The 21,897-nt window shown below is 40.5% G+C and overlaps 2 protein-coding genes and 1 long non-coding RNA gene across 7 annotated transcripts in view; 2 read left to right on the top strand and 1 right to left on the bottom strand.

The window, feature by feature from the left end:
- Positions 1 to 20: 20 nt before the first annotated feature.
- ATP5MJ (ATP synthase membrane subunit j) lies at positions 21 to 3,160 on the top strand. Its single transcript, XM_015865545.3, has 4 exons — positions 21 to 76; positions 1,586 to 1,709; positions 2,437 to 2,457; positions 3,001 to 3,160. The coding sequence occupies exons 2-4, from the start codon at positions 1,586 to 1,588 to the stop codon at positions 3,018 to 3,020; spliced, it is 165 nt and encodes a 54-aa protein (XP_015721031.1). The 5' UTR covers positions 21 to 76; the 3' UTR covers positions 3,021 to 3,160.
- Positions 3,161 to 12,068: 8,908 nt separating this feature from the next.
- On the bottom strand, positions 12,069 to 13,185 carry LOC146760797 (uncharacterized). Its single transcript, XR_014946806.1, has 3 exons — positions 13,091 to 13,185; positions 12,894 to 12,977; positions 12,069 to 12,155 (listed from the first exon to the last, which is right to left on the bottom strand). It is a non-coding gene; the product is annotated as an uncharacterized LOC146760797 (long non-coding RNA).
- A 58-nt stretch (positions 13,186 to 13,243) lies between these two features.
- PPP1R13B (protein phosphatase 1 regulatory subunit 13B) overlaps positions 13,244 to 21,897 on the top strand; it is a 58,974-nt gene continuing 50,320 nt past the window's right edge. For 2 of the 5 annotated variants that reach the window (XM_085549534.1, XM_085549533.1), the window contains exon 1: positions 13,244 to 13,546. In XM_085549534.1, coding sequence (XP_085405660.1) covers positions 13,538 to 13,546 — 9 coding nt within the window. In that variant the 5' untranslated portion in view covers positions 13,244 to 13,537. The remainder of the gene's footprint in view (positions 13,547 to 21,897) is intronic. The other 3 variants (XM_085549532.1, XM_015865537.3, XM_085549531.1) reach the window with 2 other exon arrangements.

Below are 21,897 nucleotides of genomic sequence, written 5' to 3'. Positions count from 1 at the left end.
GCATCCCCGGTGGCTGTAACGGAGGCTGTTCCTGTTCCGTGACCTTCGCTGGTAGCCGCTGTGTCCCGGCCTAAAGGTGGGTTGTAGATCGGGCCTGGCCCGGTACTACCATCGTTCTGGTTGTGTCGGGGAGGAGGCTGGGGAGCAGCCCTTGTAGATTAGCAGCCGTTGTTTCCTTTGCAGAAGGGGCCGTGGGTGAGCGGGCCCTGGTGCTGGGGAGGGGGGGAGGAATGTGGGTTAGAAGGTGCATTCAGCCTGCATTAATTCCATCTTCTGAATAAGAAATAAAGAAAGAAATGTAAGAAACCTGGGTAGCAGGGTGTTCTCAACAGCACTGGTGAAAGCACAGCTCTATGTCAGGAAATACGCCCGTAATTGATGTCATTGAGCTGTCTGCTGGTGAGCAGAAATATGGATTTATATGAAGGGTTAAGGTCTATAGAGATGCGTTTATTCTTGGATGATTACCGAGGTTTTTCCATTGGTTCCAATTGCATTCTTTAATCCTTGACATCAGAAAATACTTTACACTTAAGTGAGAATGATCTCATAAAAATTAAAATAATAAATATAATATGTATATATATAAATAATATAAAATATAAAATAAACTATAAAAATATATACAATAATAAATATATAAAATATGTATATAAGCTTTCTGTTCTGGGGCTCTGAGTTAATATATTGTGTCCATATCTGTATGCAGGTGAGTTTAATGGGTTGTATTATTTGGGTGATGCGCAGGTGTTTAAGGCAGAAAACAATAGAACGTGCAGTATTGCTATGTAATATGGTACAACTGTGTGCTAAGATGTTGAATAGCAGGAAGTTTGACTTTAACACATATCTTATATACTTTTCTGGTTTTGGTTTGAATAACAGCCATTATTTGGATAATATTTATTTGGGGGTTAAAACTTGATGATCTTTGAGGTCCTTTTCAACACAGGCCGTTCTGTGGTTCTATGAACAAAGCTGGGTACAAAGGAAAACACATCAATAGGTTTCCTGCTGTTGGAGCATGTTTAAGAAGTAACATCTTCATGATAAACCGAGTAGCTTATTATGTATTCTGCTATTTTGAGTAGAAATTACGATGCTGAGAGGCATTTATTACATGTCAGGGAGGGAGAGAAACTAATTTGGTGTAGTGTAAGACAGGAGCCTTTCTAGCTTGCATGGAACAAGATTTTACCCCAAAGAGACTCAGGAAACAAGTCACTGGTAGAGAGAACCCCAGCTATTGCTACTCTGCAAATCCTCTGTTAATTCATCTTTGAATCTTTTCTCAGCAGGCGTGTATCTGTGTGTGAGCCTGTAGGTTACAACCTTAATTCTGAATTTGCAGTGCCTTGTTTTGGAATAAATACTTTGTCATGTTTGCTTTTTTAACCTGTAGGCTGCTGCTGCTGAGGTATGGGGGGTGTGTGTGTACATATATCTGTGTGTGTGTGTGTTTTACATGCATGTGAAAGTTATGCACACAGCATACAGTGAGTGCACACACGTGTGTAAATGTGCATATAACAGGTAAATATATAATGGCACAATTGACCATTGCAACACTTCTTATAACTTTCAGATGGTGCAAAGTATGATTCCAAAGTCGTGGAGACCCATGAAGTTGTACTTCACTACTGTTTACCAAGAAATATGGGTTGGTCTGGCATTAACAGCTTACGCCTATTACAAAATTTCATACGGTGGTAAGTTAAACATTATAATCTTTGTTAGCTGTTGAAACCCTGGTATATAGATAAGGGTGTCTTTCATAGTTCAAAATTTTCACCTAGAAAATATGTGGCAAATAAGAAATTAACACTTAAAGCGAGTTTTTCACTGTAAAAATGTTAAAGTTTGCCATGTTTGGTGCAGAAGGCTGCCCTAACAAAATCACTCCTAAGAATCCCTCATTGTGGGAACAGCTGAGTGACCTGACCTGAATATTTCTCTGTCTAAAAAACTTGTATGTCCAGAACTGTAACACAAGACTTAAAAGCAAAAGTAAATATAAGAAGCTGAACAGCTGAAGAGAAAGCAATAGTTTAATTTTAGAATTCTTCTTGAAATGAAAGAAATTAAAACAAAACTGTTCCAGGTTTGGGTTCTGGTCATGCTGCATAAGAGATGCAGTGGTGTGGGGTATGAGGGCCAAAACCTTCCTATACGAGAACTGTACGCTAAGTGTTATTTTAAAGTGAAAGCAGCTTTTAATACCTGTGTACCTTCTTTGAATTTGAGATACAGTCTTGTGTTTAATACATTTATATATAGAACTGTTGAAAATCCGCAAAGGTCAATAATATCAGGTCAATAATATCAAAAATATATATTGATATTGTATATCAATATATACAATAATAATTATCTGTGAAATAGAAACAGGAAATCTTTTAAAAACACACTGTTAAATTTGTTTTCCTTTCTCTCTAGGCAAGAAAGCAGTGGCGAATAGTAAGTATTAACTAATACTTGTATTATTTTAAGTTAATGCAGGTAACGTAGCATATTTTACATAAGTTTGGGTTTTATTTAATCAGTTTAGTAGGTGTTTAAGGGTTGCCTCAAAATACATAGTGTTAGTTCTTTTGATAACCATCAAAAGCTTTTGCAGCCTAAAAGCATTTGTGAATCTGCATGGATGCTTTTTCAATTTTACTTTGCATAGCTTTTAGGAGCAAAGTGGAAGCTGTATGTCTTGATAGGGTGGTAAGAGTAAGGCCAATTATTTTCAATCATGATAATGATGGCCATTTCATAGGAATTTTAAGTGGTCAAAATTTCCAGAGTACCCATTAAAATTTTAACAGCCAGAAAAACTGCAAGTTCGAACTTGTATTTTCAATTTGTAGTTTTTATATCTTCTACAAAAGAGCATTTAAATTTAAGCTGAATTTTATCAGACCCAGATATACTTGTGTATTTTAGGTTCCGAATTGTGTCCTTGAATTGATTTGCTGTACTGTTTGAACAGTCTAAATTGTGTCTTTGTTTCAGAGTCTTCTGGCCACCATTAAAGATCTCTTCTCTTGGAGAATGAATTTGGTGATTGATCATCTTTGCCATAAATGAAGTTAATTCTAAAACTGTATCTGATGCTTCTGCTGTACTTATAAATATATTGAGCAAGAAGGAATTAAACATGTTGGATAAAGTATGCTGGAGTCTATTGTAAATGTAATTTCTAGGATAACAAAGTCTTGTTTTCTTCAGTTCTTCCAAGTTCTGTGTAAAACCTTTTTTCGGTAGTACTTTGGAAATAAGCACATCTCTGTGATGAATCTTTTTATTAGAATAAGCTGATATTTCTGACAAAATCATTAGGCCATTTTTAAGAGCATCCTTTTCAATTGTTACCTTTAAGTACTCTATTTTTTTTTATTTAGGTTTGACGTTAGGAAACACTTGTTTACAGAAAGGTAGTTAAACACTGGAATAGGCTCCCCAGGGAGGTGGTTGAGTCACCGTCCCTGGATGTGTTTAAGAGCCGTTTGGATGTGGTGCTCAGAGACTGATTTAGCAGAGGGTTGTTAGAGTTAGGGTACTGTGGTTGGGCTGTGGTTGAACTTGATGATCTTTGAGGTCTTTTCCAACCTGCGTAATTCTATGATTTTATGATTCCTTTGGAAACGTCATTTAAGACTACGTCACAAGTGAGGATGTAAGTGCCAGCTTTTTGTCAACTTCCACTGCAGTGTTTTGGGGACTCTAAAAACACATGAAAATCACTTTTCAAAGTGTACATGGTGAGTGCCCATAGCGAGGATAATTAGCGCATAAAAACAAAATTTTGCTTTATGTCGTGTTTTGTTTAAATTTAGCCTAATCTGCTTTTGAGAAGATTAAGAGGCTGAAGTCATTTTAATGAGTAAACGCTTACGTACATCTTTTTAACTACTTCATTGAAACATCTTAAATCTTTCAGCTTAAGGTTTTGTGCTTCAATTTCACTGATAGTAATACCAGACAATAGCTTAAATACTTTGCATTTGAATGGTCATGATAACCTCAGTGATGACGACACTGAAAACTTTCCAAATGCTGTGTTGTCTTTAATTCCTACTTATACTGACATGGGCTATGTCATTTTCATGTTGGGCCTGTTTTGTTTGTTTTAAAGCAGTTATAGCTCACTTGATTTGAAAAGCTGATAGTTACTTCATTCATTCTTGCCCTTTCTTCTACCTTCTGTAGTTTTCTTTGTTTTACATCTTCCCTTGGTGTGCTTTTAAAGCTGATTCTCATCAGATCCTTTCTGTGAGTTTTCAGAGTTTCCATCTTGGTTTTGTTTTCTAACTGGAAGAATGAAGGAGTCAAGGAATCTTAGGATTTGTGTCTTTACATACAAAAGCCTCCAGAAATGGGGAACAGAAAATAAAAAGTAGGGGAAAAAAAGGGAGCTTCAAACAAACAGATATTAGCCAGTGGTGATTACAGGGTGGGTCAGAGTTGTGGTATTGCAAATAAGTGGTTCAGATTGAAAATGTATGCCAGGTAAGGAGCTGTATGTGCATTTGTGATGCAAATTTATGATCACTGACTTAGTTCCTAAGATATTACACATACTTCAAATAACCTGCTTTAGCAATTTTCAATTAGAGAGCTGAGGCAAACAAGGTAGGGAAAAAACATGATTCATTTCAGGATTTACCTTAGCTATAGAACCTAGCATACTGGGAATGAGCTACATCAATGTGATGTTTGATCTCTTAGACATTAATGGAAAAGCAAGAAGAGCTTTTGCAAAACTGCCCCTGGAGCGCTGTTAATTGCACTTCTAGGTGAATTTTACCCACTTTAACTCTAAAACTTGATGTGTAACTTAATTTTCTAATAGGGCAAGGAGACAGATGGGACTCACTGTCTGGACTGTGGAAACTACGCATTGTATTGAAATAATGCTGGCTGCAGTTGGTTCTTCCATTGCTACGTTTCTGTTCTAAGTTTCTTTGTTTCAGAACATTCCTGCTCTGCAGAAGGCATGGAAGTAAAATCAATGTGTTCCTCAATAGATTTTATGTATGTGAGTAAGATACAATAGGAAATTGACAGTCAGATACTTGACTCAAAAACAGAAACCAACACACCCATAACACGATGTCTGTCCTCCTGTTACGCTATCTGCTCCTTAGTGCTGTAGCACAATATGGATGACAACAGAGGAAAATTAGACAGGGTGTTGTGTTGTTTATGTACTGTGAGGTGTGAAAGGAGAAATCAGTTTTCTTTGTAGTGCTGGCATCTGGAATACAGCCCTATGTACGGAAGCACTGCAAAGGACTACTACTGCAGGGGGTGTTCTTATTTTAGGACACGAAGCTAATATAAAGCTAATCCAAAATGGGAAGGTTCCAGGTAAAGGCCTACCCAGACAAGTCCCACCTACTGAACTTGCTCATTTTTCTATGCAAATGATTATTTCTGCTCCTTGACAGATCATGCTGTATCTATTTGGCTGTTGTATCTTCATATTGCTAACATTTCTAAAGAGAAAGAACTATGCTTACACTTTTAGAAGTAGTTCAGCAACTGCACATTTCATTTGCCCATGATGAGGTGTTGGCAATGACAAAAATTATTCACTGCCTTTGCAATGTTAGTGGAACCAACTTGCAGAGGTTGAGAAACCACATTCAGTTGCTACAGCATCACCTTCACAAAGTTTTGCTGTTTGTGTTTTGTTTTGTTTTTAACTAAATGTAGAATATCAGAACTCAAGACAAGGCTGCTAAGTTAATAATGACAAAGCTAATGCAAGATATTGCCTTTTGTACCATGAAAAATACTGTATTTGTGCCTCCAAGCCAAATCTTACAAGCCACTGTTTCTCATTGTGGAGCTCTGAGATTGCAAGAACATTCCAAAGTCTTGACTTACAATTGAGAATCTCAGAGTATCCCCTACATCCTAATAAAGGATTGTGGAATACTCTAGAAGAGTAGCAAAATACAGTCACAGGCAACAAAACATTAGTCACGAGGCCCAACCTACTTAACCTCCTTAATGGTTAACTTGGAAAAAGCCCCAAATGTGTATTCATGTTAATGAGGAGGATGAGTAAAGTTGCAGGAAATGAGCTAAACCAAGTAAAACAGCTGAAATAGTCTATGTATCTGAATCATGATAGCAAATCTCTGAAGTATATATACACCCTGATACTGAGCTGGTATGTGCTCATTGTACTTTCAGTCCCCAAGGAAGAGCTATCAGGAGCTTGTTAGGCACAGGTGACTGTATGTGACATCACCACCAGATGGCTGCAGTGAAACCAAATGAGGAAATCAGCATTTGAAATCTATTGTTTCATTCACGGAAATCCGTGTAGTTATCAGGAAGGAAAGAATAGTGAGATAGGAGATACTCTTTGGCATTCTCTTGTGGTTAACAACTTGGTAAATGGAATAACAAGAAGAAATTAACAGATATATCTTCAACAGCAGCAAGCTCTTTGTACTATTAATTCCATGACCTTTAGCAACCAACATTAAGCAGCTAATACTCTCTTTATAATGACATGTGAGTCAGATTTGGTAATTTATAAGGAACTCATAAACAAGAAATTCCTGTATTCTACTCCACTGCTTCTGGCAAACTGCTTAGAAACAATAACTCTATCAAAGTGAACTGACCACCACGAGAATGGAATCTTTAGGAATTTTAATTAAATTCTGCTACGTAGCGTAACATCTTTGGCTGTGGTTTAACATAACAAGTGCTGCGGCAGCTTGAGGAGTTTCCACCCTTATACCACAGTAGCATGTTTCTTTTTGTTGTGCTGATACAACAGTTTGTGTGTCAGTTTGGACAAACTGTAATGATTTTACAGGTGTTTTTTTCTAAAGTAAACTTAGGGGTTTTTTTGCTTTGTTTTAATTTGGATCCATCTCCAGCTGTTTTCAGCGTGGCTACTTTATAACTTGTATTATAGCTCAGCAGATTTTATTTCAGGGAAGCAGCAGATGATTCAGCATTTGTATCTGTCCATTCACTACCAGCTGTCCTAAGTCACGTGCCTTAGAATAATTTAATGCTGTTTCCTCCTCACATCCAGCGACGCACATGATCAAAGTGCTGCCTCATGTATGAACTGTCATCACTGTCAACACTCACAGCAATAAGAGGAATAGCAATAAAAAGAATGCAGAACTCCACCCTGTGTACAAATCAGGACTGTCAGCTTGTGCTTCAACAAAGGGGCAGAACCTTGCATCCTTCTTTTGGGGCACACTGCTTTCTCAGATGTCTGCTATCAGTTGGAACAAAAGAACAAACAGTTGTACAACATCTTGATGCTCAGTACATGCAGGAGGAATGGTTTCCATATTAAAGGATGAGTTTGATAGTGTTTTTTCAAATCAGGAACGATAGCCATTAAATGAAAACTAATAATAATATAATACATATTATATATATGTGCACATATATGGCTTTCAGAAACTTTTAATTTATTTTTTAATTGACTTGACCTTTAACTACTTAATATCCATCCACAAATCATCACTGTAACTTTGGATGAGAGATTTCTACAGAGCTGTGTTTGGTCGAAAATGATAATGAGAGATTCTGTGGGTGGTAGAACTAACAGCAGTATACTGAATGAATCCCATCTGTGATGACTACTCCTGCCTACACAGATTTCTCCTGCAGTATCAGTTGTAGTCCTCGTTTCTTGTTTTAACCTGTTGTGTTTAGCATACTTTTGAAAATATTAAAGAATTGCTGCAATTAAGGGGGGAATTATTTAGGTATGCAGTAGAACTGTTGTGAGATATTTCATATGGAATGCTTCATAAACAAGCAAAATTGCAACAACTAAACCTTGACTACAACCAGAATGTTACTGGGGGGGAGGGAGGGGGAGAGAAATTAATAAAATGATTAGAATGTTAGCAGACATCTGATATAGTAACAAATATACGCTTTCTTTTAATGTACTTGTATTACAAAAATAGCTTTCTTTGAATTCTTCTGTACCTGAAATCATAGTTCTTACCTTATAATCCTTTTTAAGTGATTACATTTTGTACAGTATATCACATCTAGCTTAAAAAGCAATCAGAGAATGGCTTAGATTGGAAGGGACCTTAAAGATCAAGTCACACCCCCCTGCTGTGGGCAAGGACAGTGCTCACCAATAATCCTTGTCCAAATTAGAACCTCAAGACTTCTTTGCAACAGTTAAAATATTGCCTTTTTTTCAATAAACTAAGCATCAGAGGCATACTAATTTCAGCCATGGATCTGAGTCTGTTTCAGAAAGCAGTGAAACATAACTATCTTTTAGCATACTTAGATTTAATGAATTCTTGTAGCTAGAAAAGGAGTCCTGCCAAAAGTGTGTTTCCTTTGCTTCAGATTGTGTATTCTTATGAATGCTGGCCGTCACACCTATTTTTAAATGAAAATTACCAATTTAAACATGTAATTGGGCCTGTCTGGGAGGACAGAAGCAGAAGGCAAGAAAAACTGGGCAGAACTTTCACACAGCAATGGGAGGAAAAGGAGAAAAAGATTCAAGTTTCTTTATCTCGTCCTACAGCTTGTATTTGTACAGAACAGAAGTAGCGGTTTTGAATTGGAGACATAAGCAATAGATAAACCTTTAAAGTCCTTCCTGCTTTCTCAAATCTTCTGTGGTTCAACTGCATATTATGACACCTTTGAATAAGTCAAATATATTGTAAACATGTACAGGTGGCACATTTTGTACTGTCTCAAGTTCTAGAGCTTTACGCTTAATCATTTTCAATGGGATTCCATTGATGCAATACAGTTCATTATCCTTTTCAGTTGATGTTCTGTTTATCCAGCTAAGAACTGTAGTAAACTTTGCCAAAGGATTAGAGCAGTAACAGTAAGAATTATTCAGGCACTTAAAAATAAAATAAAAGCAAGCTGTCTCATTGAAGTTCCCAGGACTAGAATATCAATACCTTCCCTGAAAAAGTAAAACTTACACAGTTAGAAAGGGTGAAGAAATGAAATGGAATCTCTTAAGACATGAACTGTCCCTTTTACCCATCAAACTTTAGCAAGTGATAACATGGAAAACATGGTAGTATGTATAAAAAGAAATGGTGACTGAAGGACTGATTCATGAACTTTTGTCTTCAATTATTACTTCAACTAATATCCCATCACTTAGTCACGGAAGCTTCCAATCTTCATGGCCATACTGAGGAAAATAAAAAGATTTTTCTAAATAAGCATCACCATAAAAGCCTCTGCCAGGATATCTTTTTGTTTTCTCTACTCCTTCTTATATTGTTAGTAGTTTCTTCATTGTAAGTCACAAGGGAGCAGAAAAGGATGATGAAAAGGATGGTGCATAACCTGTTTTATACAGCTATAACTTGTAGCTACAACATAAAAAATCAGCAATACCTATTAGTATAAGAATTTTATGAGAATGTATAGGAACATATTCCCAGTGAGGCCACAGTATTCTCTACTAAGCACACTTTCTTGCATCATGTGTATTGGATTAAGCATACAATTTATGTTATTGTTCAAAGAAATTACATTTCTAATCCACCAAATACAGGGCTGAAACACATGATGTATCAGGCACTCAAATCCCCACAAAGTGCACACAGCTCTGCTATAAACAGATCGTATGGCTTCACTTCTGCTTTAATTATTGTACTGCTTTTCAGAACGATGCGCTGTGTGCACTGTGCCATGAAACTACAGAACATTAGTCATCTGGTCCAGCATACATTACTAGAATATTATAAGGTAGGGATGAAAAAGTATCTTTCTCCTATTCACGTGTCTCAAAGACTGTATACAAAACAGACATCAAAGTGTTTCCTTTAGGTTATTATTTATAGTTTATCTCTGAACAGGTTTGGTGGGGTTGGAAAGCACTGGCAACGTATGAATTCAAACATGGCAGCTTATGACAGTTGTTCAGTGTGAATTCTTCATGATTGCTTCCTTTGGAAGTCAGCTCTATTCTGGAATGTAAAGCTACTAAAGGGCACAGTAATGAGTTAAAATTGATTTTCTTTAAATATACGATGTGCAGTATTTCTATAAAGATCTTAAACTATCCATGTCATCTGGTACAGCACACTGCACCTGCAAGTAGCTGCCTAGAACTTAGAAGTAACTCCGAAACCCAGCTTCTAAACTTGCTTGCCTACTCATGGCTGCATTCTCCTGCTTTACAGCAAATCCAAAATCTGCTTTTGGAGAGGAGAGTTGTGTTACGTAATAAAGCAATCCACTAAGCTACTTAGAAAGGACGGATTAAAATTTCTGTAGTATACATACACAAAACCCCCTAACACTCGGTTGGTATTTGCTTTTTAAAGGTTTTCTTCTGCCACTTGTGAGGAATCCCACCCTAACTATAACCATCTAGAAACCTCCACTCTAATCTCTGTTAGTCATCCAGGCTCCATCTTTAATCAATAGAGAGATAGGCACCTTCAAAGACATTTAGATAGTGGGATGAATATCTCAGAAAGGAATTAATTGCCTGCAGAACTGCCTGTCTCCCTTCCCTCCCATCCCACTTTATTTACAGAAGGAGCCAAGACGATGGATTTGGACCACGTGCTTAACTTCCAGATTGTTTCAGTTGGATGAGATGTATCCCACCCTAAACGTTTGACCTCTGAGAACATTTATTTCTGGCTATAAATAGGAATACCTGTTATTTAAAATAATACCACATGAAAAGAAGTCGTCTTAAATGAATTAAAATTAATTAAAATCCCTGTGACACCTCCAAAGCCTGAAAACATTTTCCTATGTTCCAGAAAAGCTTCGCAAAGCAAACAAATGCAAAACTGAAGAAAGCTTGGATCCAACAAGGCAGGAAAGCTCATTTTCCTCCTCTTGTCTATGCATAAAAAACAAGTGGGGGAAGTTCAGACTTGGCAGCTTTAAAAACTTGAAAATGGCTGCGTTTGCAAACTTGGCCAATAGATACTTAAAAAAACAAAAACAAAAAACACAGAGAAGTTTGGTCAGGAGTGGCTGTGAAAAAGCTCAGTAGTTGTTCAGACTCCCATCTGTACATCTGTAACATTAGGAATCTCTGTTTCTCCTAAGGGGAATGTTGCACATGATCACATAGAACATCAGCCAGCTCATTAACTGCAGTTAATATACCTTTTTTAAAGGTAAATCTGCGTTAAACAGAAAACATACTTTGATAATTTGTCTCTCTGTACCCTTTAATTTCAAGTGTTCTCACAAAAGAAGATGATAGGTGATACATTACAAGCAGATTTCACATTCTAGCTAAACAAGATCTCAGCCCAAATCTCAAAACCAAATCACACTGTAAGTAATTCTTCATTTTTAAGGATTACATGTCAAATAAAGGTGTGTTGAGTTACACTGGCTTCAGTATGAAGTTGAGTTGCTCTGGTGTTTTTATTATTGTTGGTTGGTTTTTATTTATTTTTATTTCTTCGATACCAAGCTGACTGTAAAAGTTATTTGCATAACACATTGTAATATTTATAGCAACAAACGAGCATAAACCTTTTCCTTTACAAAAAGGCCCACAGAATTAAAGTGCCTCTTACAAAGGCTGTGTATTGTGAAGCAAGTAACTGGGATTCAGTATCTCTGGATTTATCTGCTTCCACAGCAACTCCACATACTTTTAACCTTATCTTCCAAGGCATTCCCTCAAACACGACTGCTTTCACATAACCTCGCTTATCTAAAACAGGCGACTGAATTGGAGGTATCATTGGCCCCTTGGCCAAAGCATGGAAAGAAAAACAATGGTGCGTGATTACAAGCGAACATTTTCCTGTTTGCAGCAAACAAAGCACATGAAAGACACTTAAAGTTGGAATCAGAAGATTTGGCTGATAAATGGGTGATTCTCAGGAAGATCGTTCAGCAAGAGATGGTAATTAATTTACCATGGTACAGGCATAGTTTTAAGCCTTACGATTTGTAAAGACTGGTTAGTTTTCCTTCCTCATTTCTATGGGAAAATGGAGATGGGGAGGGCTGGATTGGTAGTTGTTTGTTGGGTGTTGGTTTTTTTTTGCTAAGTGAAGTAGAAATAGGGAGTATGAAAAGGCTTTATATAAAGTATGGCCTATACCTTTTGAAGACATTTCCTCCTAGTCCGCATGATCCAGTCTGTCTGGTTGCAGCATTGGTTGAACCTGCACCTGCCAAAAGCAATGCGCCTTAAAAGCTGACAAAGGAGTTCTACCAGAGGGCATTATTCCAATGGAGACACTGCGTGGAGGAGTGCCTGCCTTGCCAGTGGCAACTGTCTATGCCATATTCTCCCAGTTTTCACTTTGTCATCGCTCCTCATAAAGGATTGGAATGGTAATACTGAGGCTCTATTTATGATGTTTTAGCCTGTGTTTTGTGGTGGCTTTTTTCTTGTTATTTTCCCCAGATTATGAGCGCCTTATAGCACCTTATAGCCCATTTTACTTCATGTCAGCTCAGCTGCAGGATCATTCTGAGCAGCTCAGAAGGTGATGACGTCAGAAGTACCATAGGCTTACCTATCTCTAAAGGCGTCTAAGAGGTAGAATCATAATTTCTGGAAACTCAGATAATAATGGTGTTGTCTCCAAATAATACAAAATAATACATGCAAAGCAATTTTAAATCGACACAGTATTATCTGGTGGTGTCAGCAGGATTTTTCTATAGGACCAATTTCTTAAAGAGGAGCAGCAGCTTTGACTGTCACTAAGTTCTACCCTGCATCTGCATGGACAAGGCTGTTGAAACCTTTAGGCAGGTATGTATTAAGGTAATTTACCAGCCATCTGTTACAGGAACTCGCATTAATAGGTCAAACTTAATGAACAAACTCATGTTCGAGATCAATACTCAACTATGATCACTATTGTTATGCCTAAGCTTAAAGATGATACAGACGGTACCTGAGGTCCTCTCAACAACTTCCCTGCTGAGCCTAGCTGAGGTCTGTCACGGTGATGTACAAATAAAGACTGGAAAGCGGCCATCTACAGACACAGGGGAAGCATTTTTCAGGTTAGGATTTCAGACTGGCAGCAATATGACATTTACCTACGCCGGCTGCGTTGCAGCGCTGTGTTGATTCATCACTGAGCCTGACCTCTCGCAAGCTTTCATCTCGCTGTTCCACCTCTATAGAACGAGACGCGGGGGCAGGCACCACCCACAGGCCGCCCGTCCTCCGCCGTGTGCCCGCCCCCCGCGCTCCCGTTGCGGCCAATGGCGCTGTGGCGGTGGTTAACCCTGGCGGGGCGGGCGGAGCGGAGCAGGAAGCGGCGGGGGCAGGAGGCGGGCGGGCAGGAGGAGGCCGCCGTCGCCGCGCTGAGGAGAAGGAGGAGAAGGAGGAGAAGGAGGAGGGGGGTCGCGAGCTCGGCCGCCGCCTTCGCCTCTTCCTTCCGCCCGCTGCGGGGAACGAGCCGCGCGGGAGCACCTGTCACCGCCGCTAGGGTGAGCGGCTCCTCCGCGCTCAGAGGCGGCAGCGTGAGAGGCCCGGCGCGGCACGGCACGGCACGGCACGGCGAGACTCGGCGGGGGGACGGCGGCCGAGATGATGCCGGTGAGTGGGGAGCGGCCGGGCCGGCCTGGCGCCGGGATAACGCCGGGATAGCGCCGGGATAACGCGTCCTTTCCTGCGGGGCCGCCGGGCCGGACGCAGCGCGGTGAGGCGCGGGGCCGCGGGCGCGGCCGCTGATCCTCGCCGTCCCGGGGGCTCAACGGGAGCCGGCCGCCAACGTGAGGGGTCCCGGCTGCGGCTCCCCGGCTCCGTCCTGTCTCCGTGCGCGGCCGCGGGGCTTTGACGGCGCCGCTCGGGCCTGGCGTGGGGCTGCATGGGGCGGGCAGCGTGCTGCTGTACTGCTGTATTGCTGTATTGCTGTGCCGTTGTGCTGCTTTCCCTTGAACGCAGCAGTTCTGTTGTGCTGTTTTTTCTCCCCTCACACTCGTCCCCACGGCCGGGGCCGCTCGTGACGGCAGCGATGTGCCGAGCGATGGCGTCCGGCTCCGGGTGAGCTGTGCCGTGCGTGTGGGAGGCACCGGGGTGACGGCTCCCCCGTTTTCGCCTTCTTCCGAGGAAAAGAGCTTTTCTTTAGGGCTCGGCGCCGTGCTGGAGGCATTGCAGCAGATGGGCGCTGTGCAGAGCAGCGGGCACGGCTTTCAGGGAATGTCAGCGCTCCAACTTTGCTCCGCGAGCAGGAAGTGGAAGAGCCACATGAGCTGGGCAATGATGTGGGATTGCAGATGGAAGGGCGCAGGTAGAGCCTGGCCTTGTGACAGCGCCGTGTGCCTCCCCACCGCCCCGGCTGGGTGCCGGGATGCTCTGTCAGTGCTGGAGGAGGAATTTTCACTATTCACTATGAGCTGCTTGAGCTGGAAACCGGCATCTGAGCTCGCTGAGCTGCGGGTGTACGGGTGGGTGTCAGCGAGTAAAAGCAAAACTGAGCCGGCAGAGACAACCCAGCGCATGGCAGGGGCTTGGAACTGCACGATCTGTACGGTTCCTTCCGACTAAAGCCATTCTGCTGTGACTGGCAGCGTGCTCAGCATCCATTGCAGCTTGGGCTGTGCTTTACATTCATAAACTTCATACTGAAAGCCTACACCAGCAGTGGGCTGGGTCATAACAAATGTATTTGCTTCCCATTCCTGACTCGTGTGTGAGTCTGAGGCAAGTGTCATAAGTTCCATGCTCCAGCGATTGGCTTTCTGTTAAAGTCTGTGCTGTTGGCTTCTTCATTTCTTTATTCTTGTCTGTTTTTCACAGCTTGGCGAGTGTCTCACTGACAGTGTTCACTGTTGCCTTCGTACTTGCTGAAGTGCAGCAGTTGCTTGTGGTTATTTGAAAGTGTTATAAGGTTCTGACTTTTATTATGGTTTTGAAACCTACTTCAAAGCATTTTCGCGCTGACAGCTGGGTTTTAATAAAGACAAATTACGCTGCTGCAGTGATGGTAATGTTGCAGATTAGAGCTTGCTGAGTCTCAATCCTGAAATCATAAATATTTTGCTTTTCTGAAGCGCTTTTAGGTGCTGTTATGGGCAGTCTGTCATAAAGTAATCAGGAATATACACATTTAAATGGACGCTTTGATAGCGCCATTAGTCTTCCAGTTTCTTATCCCAGCTATTTGATTTCTGGGCTGCAAGGATGGGAAATAAACCATTGACTGGAATAATCAGCGCATAATATCAGAATGATGTGAACATATGGCTGTAGAGCTGGACCATATTTAGTTGGCTTTCTTTTATTTTTAACTTGAGTTTTCCTGTTCTGAAAAGGGAAAAGCTGTGCTGGGATTCCTTGACTTCACATACAAAGGAACTGTTTTCTCCTTGATCCTGTTGTGTTTTGTTTCTCTGTAATTAGCAGAAGTGTATAATAATAGCAGGAGGACAGGCTGTAATACTGCAGGAATTGAACTGTAACAAGTGGGCATTGCTACAGCTTTGTCAACAAGTTGAAATGAAATGTCTGGGAAGTAACAAACTCATTGAAGCCATTTGGGGGTTGGTAATATATTAATGTTCTGTACGTTGGTTCTTAAGAATGAAGTAATGGCTGAGGAACAGAAAATGGAATGGTGACTATCCTCTTCTCCTCTATTTTGTTGTTAGTGGTGGGTTTGTCATGTGGGAACAGGGTTACTTATGAGAAGCTTTATCAGCTATGATTTCTTTTGCTGCCAGGATATCTCTTCCTCTGTCCCTTAGCATCCTTTCCATGCAAGCCCATATTGCTTACTCTACTCTGTTTTTTTATGAGATAGAAAATTAGGTTTATTGTTGGTTCTGAACACAGTTGGGCTTCCAAGAAGTAATGAGATGTGGGCTGCGCTTTGGTTAATTTTGTGTGAAACTGCAGCTCTTATTGAAAGATAATCCCTGGTGTGTATTTCATGTTAGACTAGAGAATACACAAGTGGATCTTAATATTACAGTGTGCATTAATATCCTTCTAATTGCTGCATATGTTACTGGTCTACAAAGACAGATAACGTGATAGATAGAACACAAACCAAAGATGGATCTGCTTGAGTTAGGTTTAAATTGAGCCATCTTCCAGGTGAATGAAGAAAAAGGGTCTTTCTTTCTCTTTTTGTGGCGTTTTTGTTGTTTTTTTCCGAGTATGCCCTCATAATATGTTGAGTCTAAAAGCTTTTCCAGCAAGTGCAAAGTGGGTGTTGCTTATTCTTAGTTTAAAACCAAAGTAGTTTCAGATCTGCATATGTGGTTGTCTTCCTTAGGAAGGTCACTACTAATGGTCACTGCCTCCTATCAGTCTAAAGGAAGATACGTAGCTTTAACAAGCTTAATATTAGCAATCCTCAGTGATGCTGAGATTAAAATATATTGTAATGAATGCAGAGCAATATAAATACCAGCAGTACTGATACCATCCTTGTTTGCTGAATAAATCTGAACTGACTGGAGAGAATAATTTGCAAGTTTATCAGCCATTAGTAATGGAGTTATTTATTGCAGTGATGCTTAAAGGCTAGTTCATGTTTTTTGGATCATGTCACCATTTTATTAGGATAATAAAGTCTGGCCTGTTCTGCGGTTAAAAATAAGTTCATGAGCTTCACCATGTCCATGGAAAGATACTTTTCATAGACTGCTTTACCTGGATTTGGATTTTTACCAAAGATTTGATAGATGTTTCCTTAAAATCCACAAGTATATAGGAAAATATTAAGGGTATTTTCATGTCTGTTAGCTTCTCTTCTAAACTGACACGGATGAGGTTGTTGTCCAGTGCAGGCATTGGAGAGGACTTATTAGAAATCAAAATGCTGCTCCACAAGATGAAGTTCTGTTAATGTAACAAGTGAAGTTTGGTGTGAGATGCAGGACTTCTCACCGTGTTATGAAATCCGTCCTGTACTCTTTTGATTCTCGCTCTTAGTGCTGCCTAACAGGAGATGGCCACGTCATGCCAAGGGTTGTCCATACACAGAATAATGGCAGTGCCTTGGTGGGAGAGTTTGCTACATGCAGAGATCACCTTTATTCTATCGTAAACATTCAGAGCATTTTAGATCTTGTTTTCAAGGAAGCAGTTTCAAAGACTGAAAAAATAATTATCAAGAGTAGGGATTTGAAGAAGGAACCTGATTATTGCATAAATAGGGGAGTCGCTGGGAGTGCCTCTGTACCATAACTTGCTTTTAGAACTTAATGATTCTTAAACATTATCTGAATTAAAAGCTTAATATTACCATGCGGTAATTCCTAGCTCAGCATAGCTCAGAATATCTCACCTCTAACTGTCAGCCTGGAACACTGGTTGACCTTGGGCTTGTTCGACCCCAGCCAAGTGAGGGTGTTTTTCCTTAAACTGGGAGATGTTATTAAATAACGTACTTCTAAAATATCTTCCTGCCACTTCTCTGAGCATCTTTCCCATCAATTTTGGATCCTGTGTCTCGCTGATTCTTAAATTATAAGTAAATAAATACTGTAACATTTTAATCCTTCGAATTGTACATTTTCTAGTAGTTTGGAAGTCTGCCATTAGAATCAATTAAGCTCAGAAGCACGTACGAATCTGCAGTGTATTAAGGAATCTATCCATGGAGAGCTCTCAGTGTTTTAAGTTTCTGAAAGCAATTTTTGATGAGGGAGAGTAATAAAGTTTTATTGTGCAATAACAGATGCTGGATGCTGTCCTTCAGAGGTAGATTTATGGGTCACAACCAATAATGCTAGTGCATAAATTCCGTGACAAATCAAAGGACAAGTGAGTATATGAGCTGCTTATTCCAGAGAGTTGTTCTGAATCAGAGTTGTCAAGCACTGTACCTAGATTTCAAGTGGCTCAATTCTTTCACTTCAGTGTTGCTCAGAGGTGCGTGTAACCTTGCTAGTGGTAAAAAGTGGGCGTTTATCATGATGGGGCAGTAGGATGTTGGAGATGCTGGATTCCTTTTTGGGCTGCTGTTTCACAATGGAGGTGAGTTGCACTGTTTCCTGTGACCACTGGCTGTGGTCTTTTCCTCCTTCCTTTACTCCTCGCTGCTCCTTCCCACCATATACTTTGAGCACACTGTACTTGCCTTCCTTAGTAACTGATTGCACTCGAAGGATGTGGAGGGTATATGTGCTCATATATATGAATATCCTGCTAAGCTAGGCCATTAAATCAGCTTGTATTGTGGCTGTCATTGTCTCTGCTGGTTCAGGAAGGAGCAGGCTGCTGGGGTGAGAGGGACAGCAGAGGAGGTGGAAGGGAAGTGGCCCTTCCTTGTGTCAGCACTGCCTGATTATTCTCTTCAGTTGTGCTGGGAAGCTGTACCCAAACATCGTATAGTAAATTTTCTTTTCTGGCTCTTTACCAGTTCAGTAGGACAGTGAAATGAACCTTCAGATCACTGCACTGCAGTAATATTGTGACTGTAGAGATAGCAGAGTTTTGCCACTTCTCTGGGAATTAAATAGTGCTTGATGTATGTTGCCTGGAACAGGAGCAAATAAAGGATTTAGGATTTTTGGTGAAATATGTGGTACTGGGGGAATTCTTTAGATGCAAATGCAAACCATAACCATAATATGTAACCATGCCTAATCCATCAGTGTGGTGTTTAGGTAGAGGTCACTGGTTTGCTGTCACTTGCAGTATTGTGTTCATTCTGGTTTCTTCCCATTCTTTCCTTGTTCTCTAAGACTCATAGCATAATTGAGCCCAGGTTTTCACTGGTTGGAAGTAACTGCCACAGGGGCTACCATGCTCCTTTCCTCCCTGCTTCCCCTCTCCTGCACTGGCTCCGTGCTTGTCTCATCCTGTGCTGAGCCACTTCAGTTTGCTAACTCAGCAGGAAGCTGTTTGCTTTATTTTGTGGAGGTGCTTTTCTGACAGCTTAGCACACGGAAACCGCCTCGCTGAGGGGTCAGAGAGGTGCTGGAGCTGTCATGGGGAAGGGCAGAAATGCAGAGATTGCCGGAAGGGTGTCAGCACTGATATTGGGTTTTGTTGTTGAGATTTTCAGCCAAACAGGGCAGTCTGAGACCAGCAGCGATTACCATAGCCAGCGAGTATGGTCTTACCTAAATAAAAAGATAATTATTTTTTTAATTTCTCAAGCAGGATCAAGTCTTAGTTTAGAGTAACAGGTATGGTTTAAATTGTGGTGATATGCTTTGAATGTATAAGACAATCCTTTTCTAATCCTCTCTCCTACAAATTGACCGACATGGTTCAAGACAATTGCTGCACCTGTTGGTATTACTTTCTTTTTAACCTTTTCTGGAAGGTTTCCTCTTGGGTTGGGGGGAGGGGAAGCTTCAGAAGCATATCTGGCTATTTTATACAGTCTTAACAAATACGCTGATCAAAACCTGACCTCAGTATCTCATTTAGCCAGGGACAGAAGTTGTCAAATCTCAAAGTTACTTCCTTTGGGGAGATGTGTAAGATGGAATTTGTAAGTTTCTGTGTTATGATTAATGCCTGTAAAATTCTTCACAGACTGCTGGGGTTGGGTTTTGTAGAGATAACATCATGGCTAGAGCACATGCTGTGTGATGCTGTGGTGGTCAGCATCAAAACTGCAATCTCTGTTAGATACTTAACTTCATTAGAAAAGCTCATGCAGCATCCTTGCTGTTCAGGTTGCTGTTCAGATATGTTGATGAAGAGGTTGGATTTTTCCTGTTGTGTATCTATAGGCAGCACATTTTTGGAAGTGCAACGGTTTGGTATGATTCAACAGGCCAACAAATGGGCTCGCAAGTGGGTTAGTTACTATTGAGCCCAACTGTTGGGAATCTATATGGGAGATATTGAGGTTTCGAAACAGTGTCTGATAAAAATAAACTGTGAAACATCTCAGCGTGCCGTTTCATCTCTGCATGAAGCTCTGAATGTCTCAGCATGTCTGATGCTTCGTCTCCTCACTTAATGCTTTGTTGTCCCGAGTTACCTAAATTTTGGAAAAAATAACTGCAAGAAGCGTGGTTTTCTGCTAGAAAAAAACCTGTAATTATTGACCTCCTTTACACTTAATCATGTCAGCATCAGCGCAGTCATTTCAAAACCATATTGCATGGATTGCTGTCTACTAGCCCGTGTCACTTAGGAATATTCTCTGTTCTTTCTCTGGCCGGTTCCTTGGAGCGCTGTTACTCTTTTATGGGCAGTTACCACCACATCACTATGACTTGCTTTGATGAGGAATCAGAGCTTCACATGGAAAGAGCTGAAGGTCTGTTACTTGCAGCCCTTCTCAATTCTGTGCTGTAGCACTTCTGTTACCTATGATGGATAACAGTAGTATTTACTTCTGTCACGCTGGCAGGAGGTAAAGTTACTAGGTTTAAGTCAATTTAATTCTTTAATTCAAAATTAAATTCTGAATTATCAACTGCTCTTTTGGACCCCTGAAGTTTGCTGGGGTCAACATAAATACTTATGTGGGTTAATTTATACTGGCTAATGTGCTTTTCTCATTTTTAGCTGAAGATAAATGCTTTGAGATTTTGTTCCTCTTCACATTTACCAACCTTTAGACTTCTAGTAGCCTTTTTTATATCTTTGTTGTTGCTGTTTTTAAACTTTATTGTCAGCCATAGAAAGCCTTTAAGGAATGGCTCCTAAGCAACACTAACTCACCTAATTTACTGGACACAAAAATACTATGTTGGAAACACTGTATCTTGCTCTCTTCTAACATCTCACCTAACCAATGTTACCCCCACTTAGGGCAGCCCCTTATCCACGGCTGTAGTGCACTAGGAAGGAGGGTCCTGTTGAAGCCACCAAGTGCTATTTGGTTTGTGCTCTCAGAGCTCTGAAGAACCGATCTTGATCTGGAGTATGCAGGTACTCATCTGTGTCCTTTCAGAAGTAGGGGAAGCTTTTGATCAGTTTTTTCTTACTGTGTCTCAAACTACACGTATTTTCAAGCACTGAAGTCTCAGCAGCCTCTTTGCTTCCAGTGTTTGAGGGTGAGAACATCCTGATTGTATCTGAATTTCTTTATAGTTCTTCTGTCTTCCTTTCCCCACCCGAGCTGGAAACCCAGGTCATTCTGCTTTGTTGAGTACTGTAGATTTCTTGTGAGAAAAGGTATCTTCAAACACAGGAGAGAGCACCATAATACGAGTGTTGAGACAGAGAGGCAAAGTGGAATCAAAGTCAGTGAAACAAGTAGGTCTTAAAGTGTTAGTGAAACCACGGTGCTATGTTTTATTCCTTTTGAACTCTTTGTTTGTCCACTGCTTCTGAGTATTCTTAGCTGCTCACATCCACCGATTGTAGTCTGTAGCTTTATGTTACGTAGTTTTCCATTTTGTGTTTGCTGTCAAAATTGTGTGTGTGTCCTGGAATTTCACTCTTATTTTGTTCTATTTGCTACATCATCACATGTGTTGTTCGGAGGCCAGGAGTGTCTTTTTGTTAAAATGCTTTGGCAGGATCATAGCCTGTGTTTCACTTTCCTATTGAGCTGGAATTGAGTGGGTGTGTAGTTTTCTGAATGTGAATGTTGGTACACAAGGATCCTCTTGGATCTCTCATTGTGCCTACATTTTTATATAAGGCGATGATTTGCGTTAATGGAAAGCTTTGTCTTCTTTTAGAACACTCAAAAATCTCTTCATGTTTTTTGGTCAATAAAATCTCCTTGTTTGTTGAATTTAGGATTTTGAGGCTGATGATGTAAGGCAACCAGATACGGTTGTGGTGCCCATATCATTCTCTCTGTCTTTCCTAGATTCATAATTGCCTACCTAGAAGTAGCAGTCATGGAGCAGTCAGCCAGGTAACTCTGCTGGGTCAGATCCTGAATTTGGAGACAATACGCTTTAAGAACTGCAGGAGAAAAAGGAAGGAGCTGAGCTGGGATGTATTGCTTGGTATTTATCTGATTTAGCAAGTAACCACAGGTGTTTTCAATTATTTCAAAAGTGGGGAGT

This window comes from Coturnix japonica, chromosome 5 (genome assembly GCF_054131305.1).
Source record: "Coturnix japonica strain WE chromosome 5, WE-NBRP24, whole genome shotgun sequence".
NCBI classification, from domain to species: Eukaryota; Metazoa; Chordata; class Aves; order Galliformes; family Phasianidae; genus Coturnix; species Coturnix japonica.
Note: the sequence above shows the minus strand (reverse complement) of the source record. Positions and strands in the feature narration are given on the sequence as shown.

Coding starts and splice junctions, on each gene's coding strand:
- ATP5MJ (XM_015865545.3), top strand. CDS start 1,586: ATGGTGCAAAGTATGATTCCAAAGTCGTGGAGACCCATGAAGTTGTAC. Junction 1,710..2,436: donor TTACAAAATTTCATACGGTG/GTAAGTTAAACA, acceptor CTTTCTCTCTAG/GCAAGAAAGCAGTGGCGAAT. Junction 2,458..3,000: donor CAAGAAAGCAGTGGCGAATA/GTAAGTATTAAC, acceptor TCTTTGTTTCAG/AGTCTTCTGGCCACCATTAA.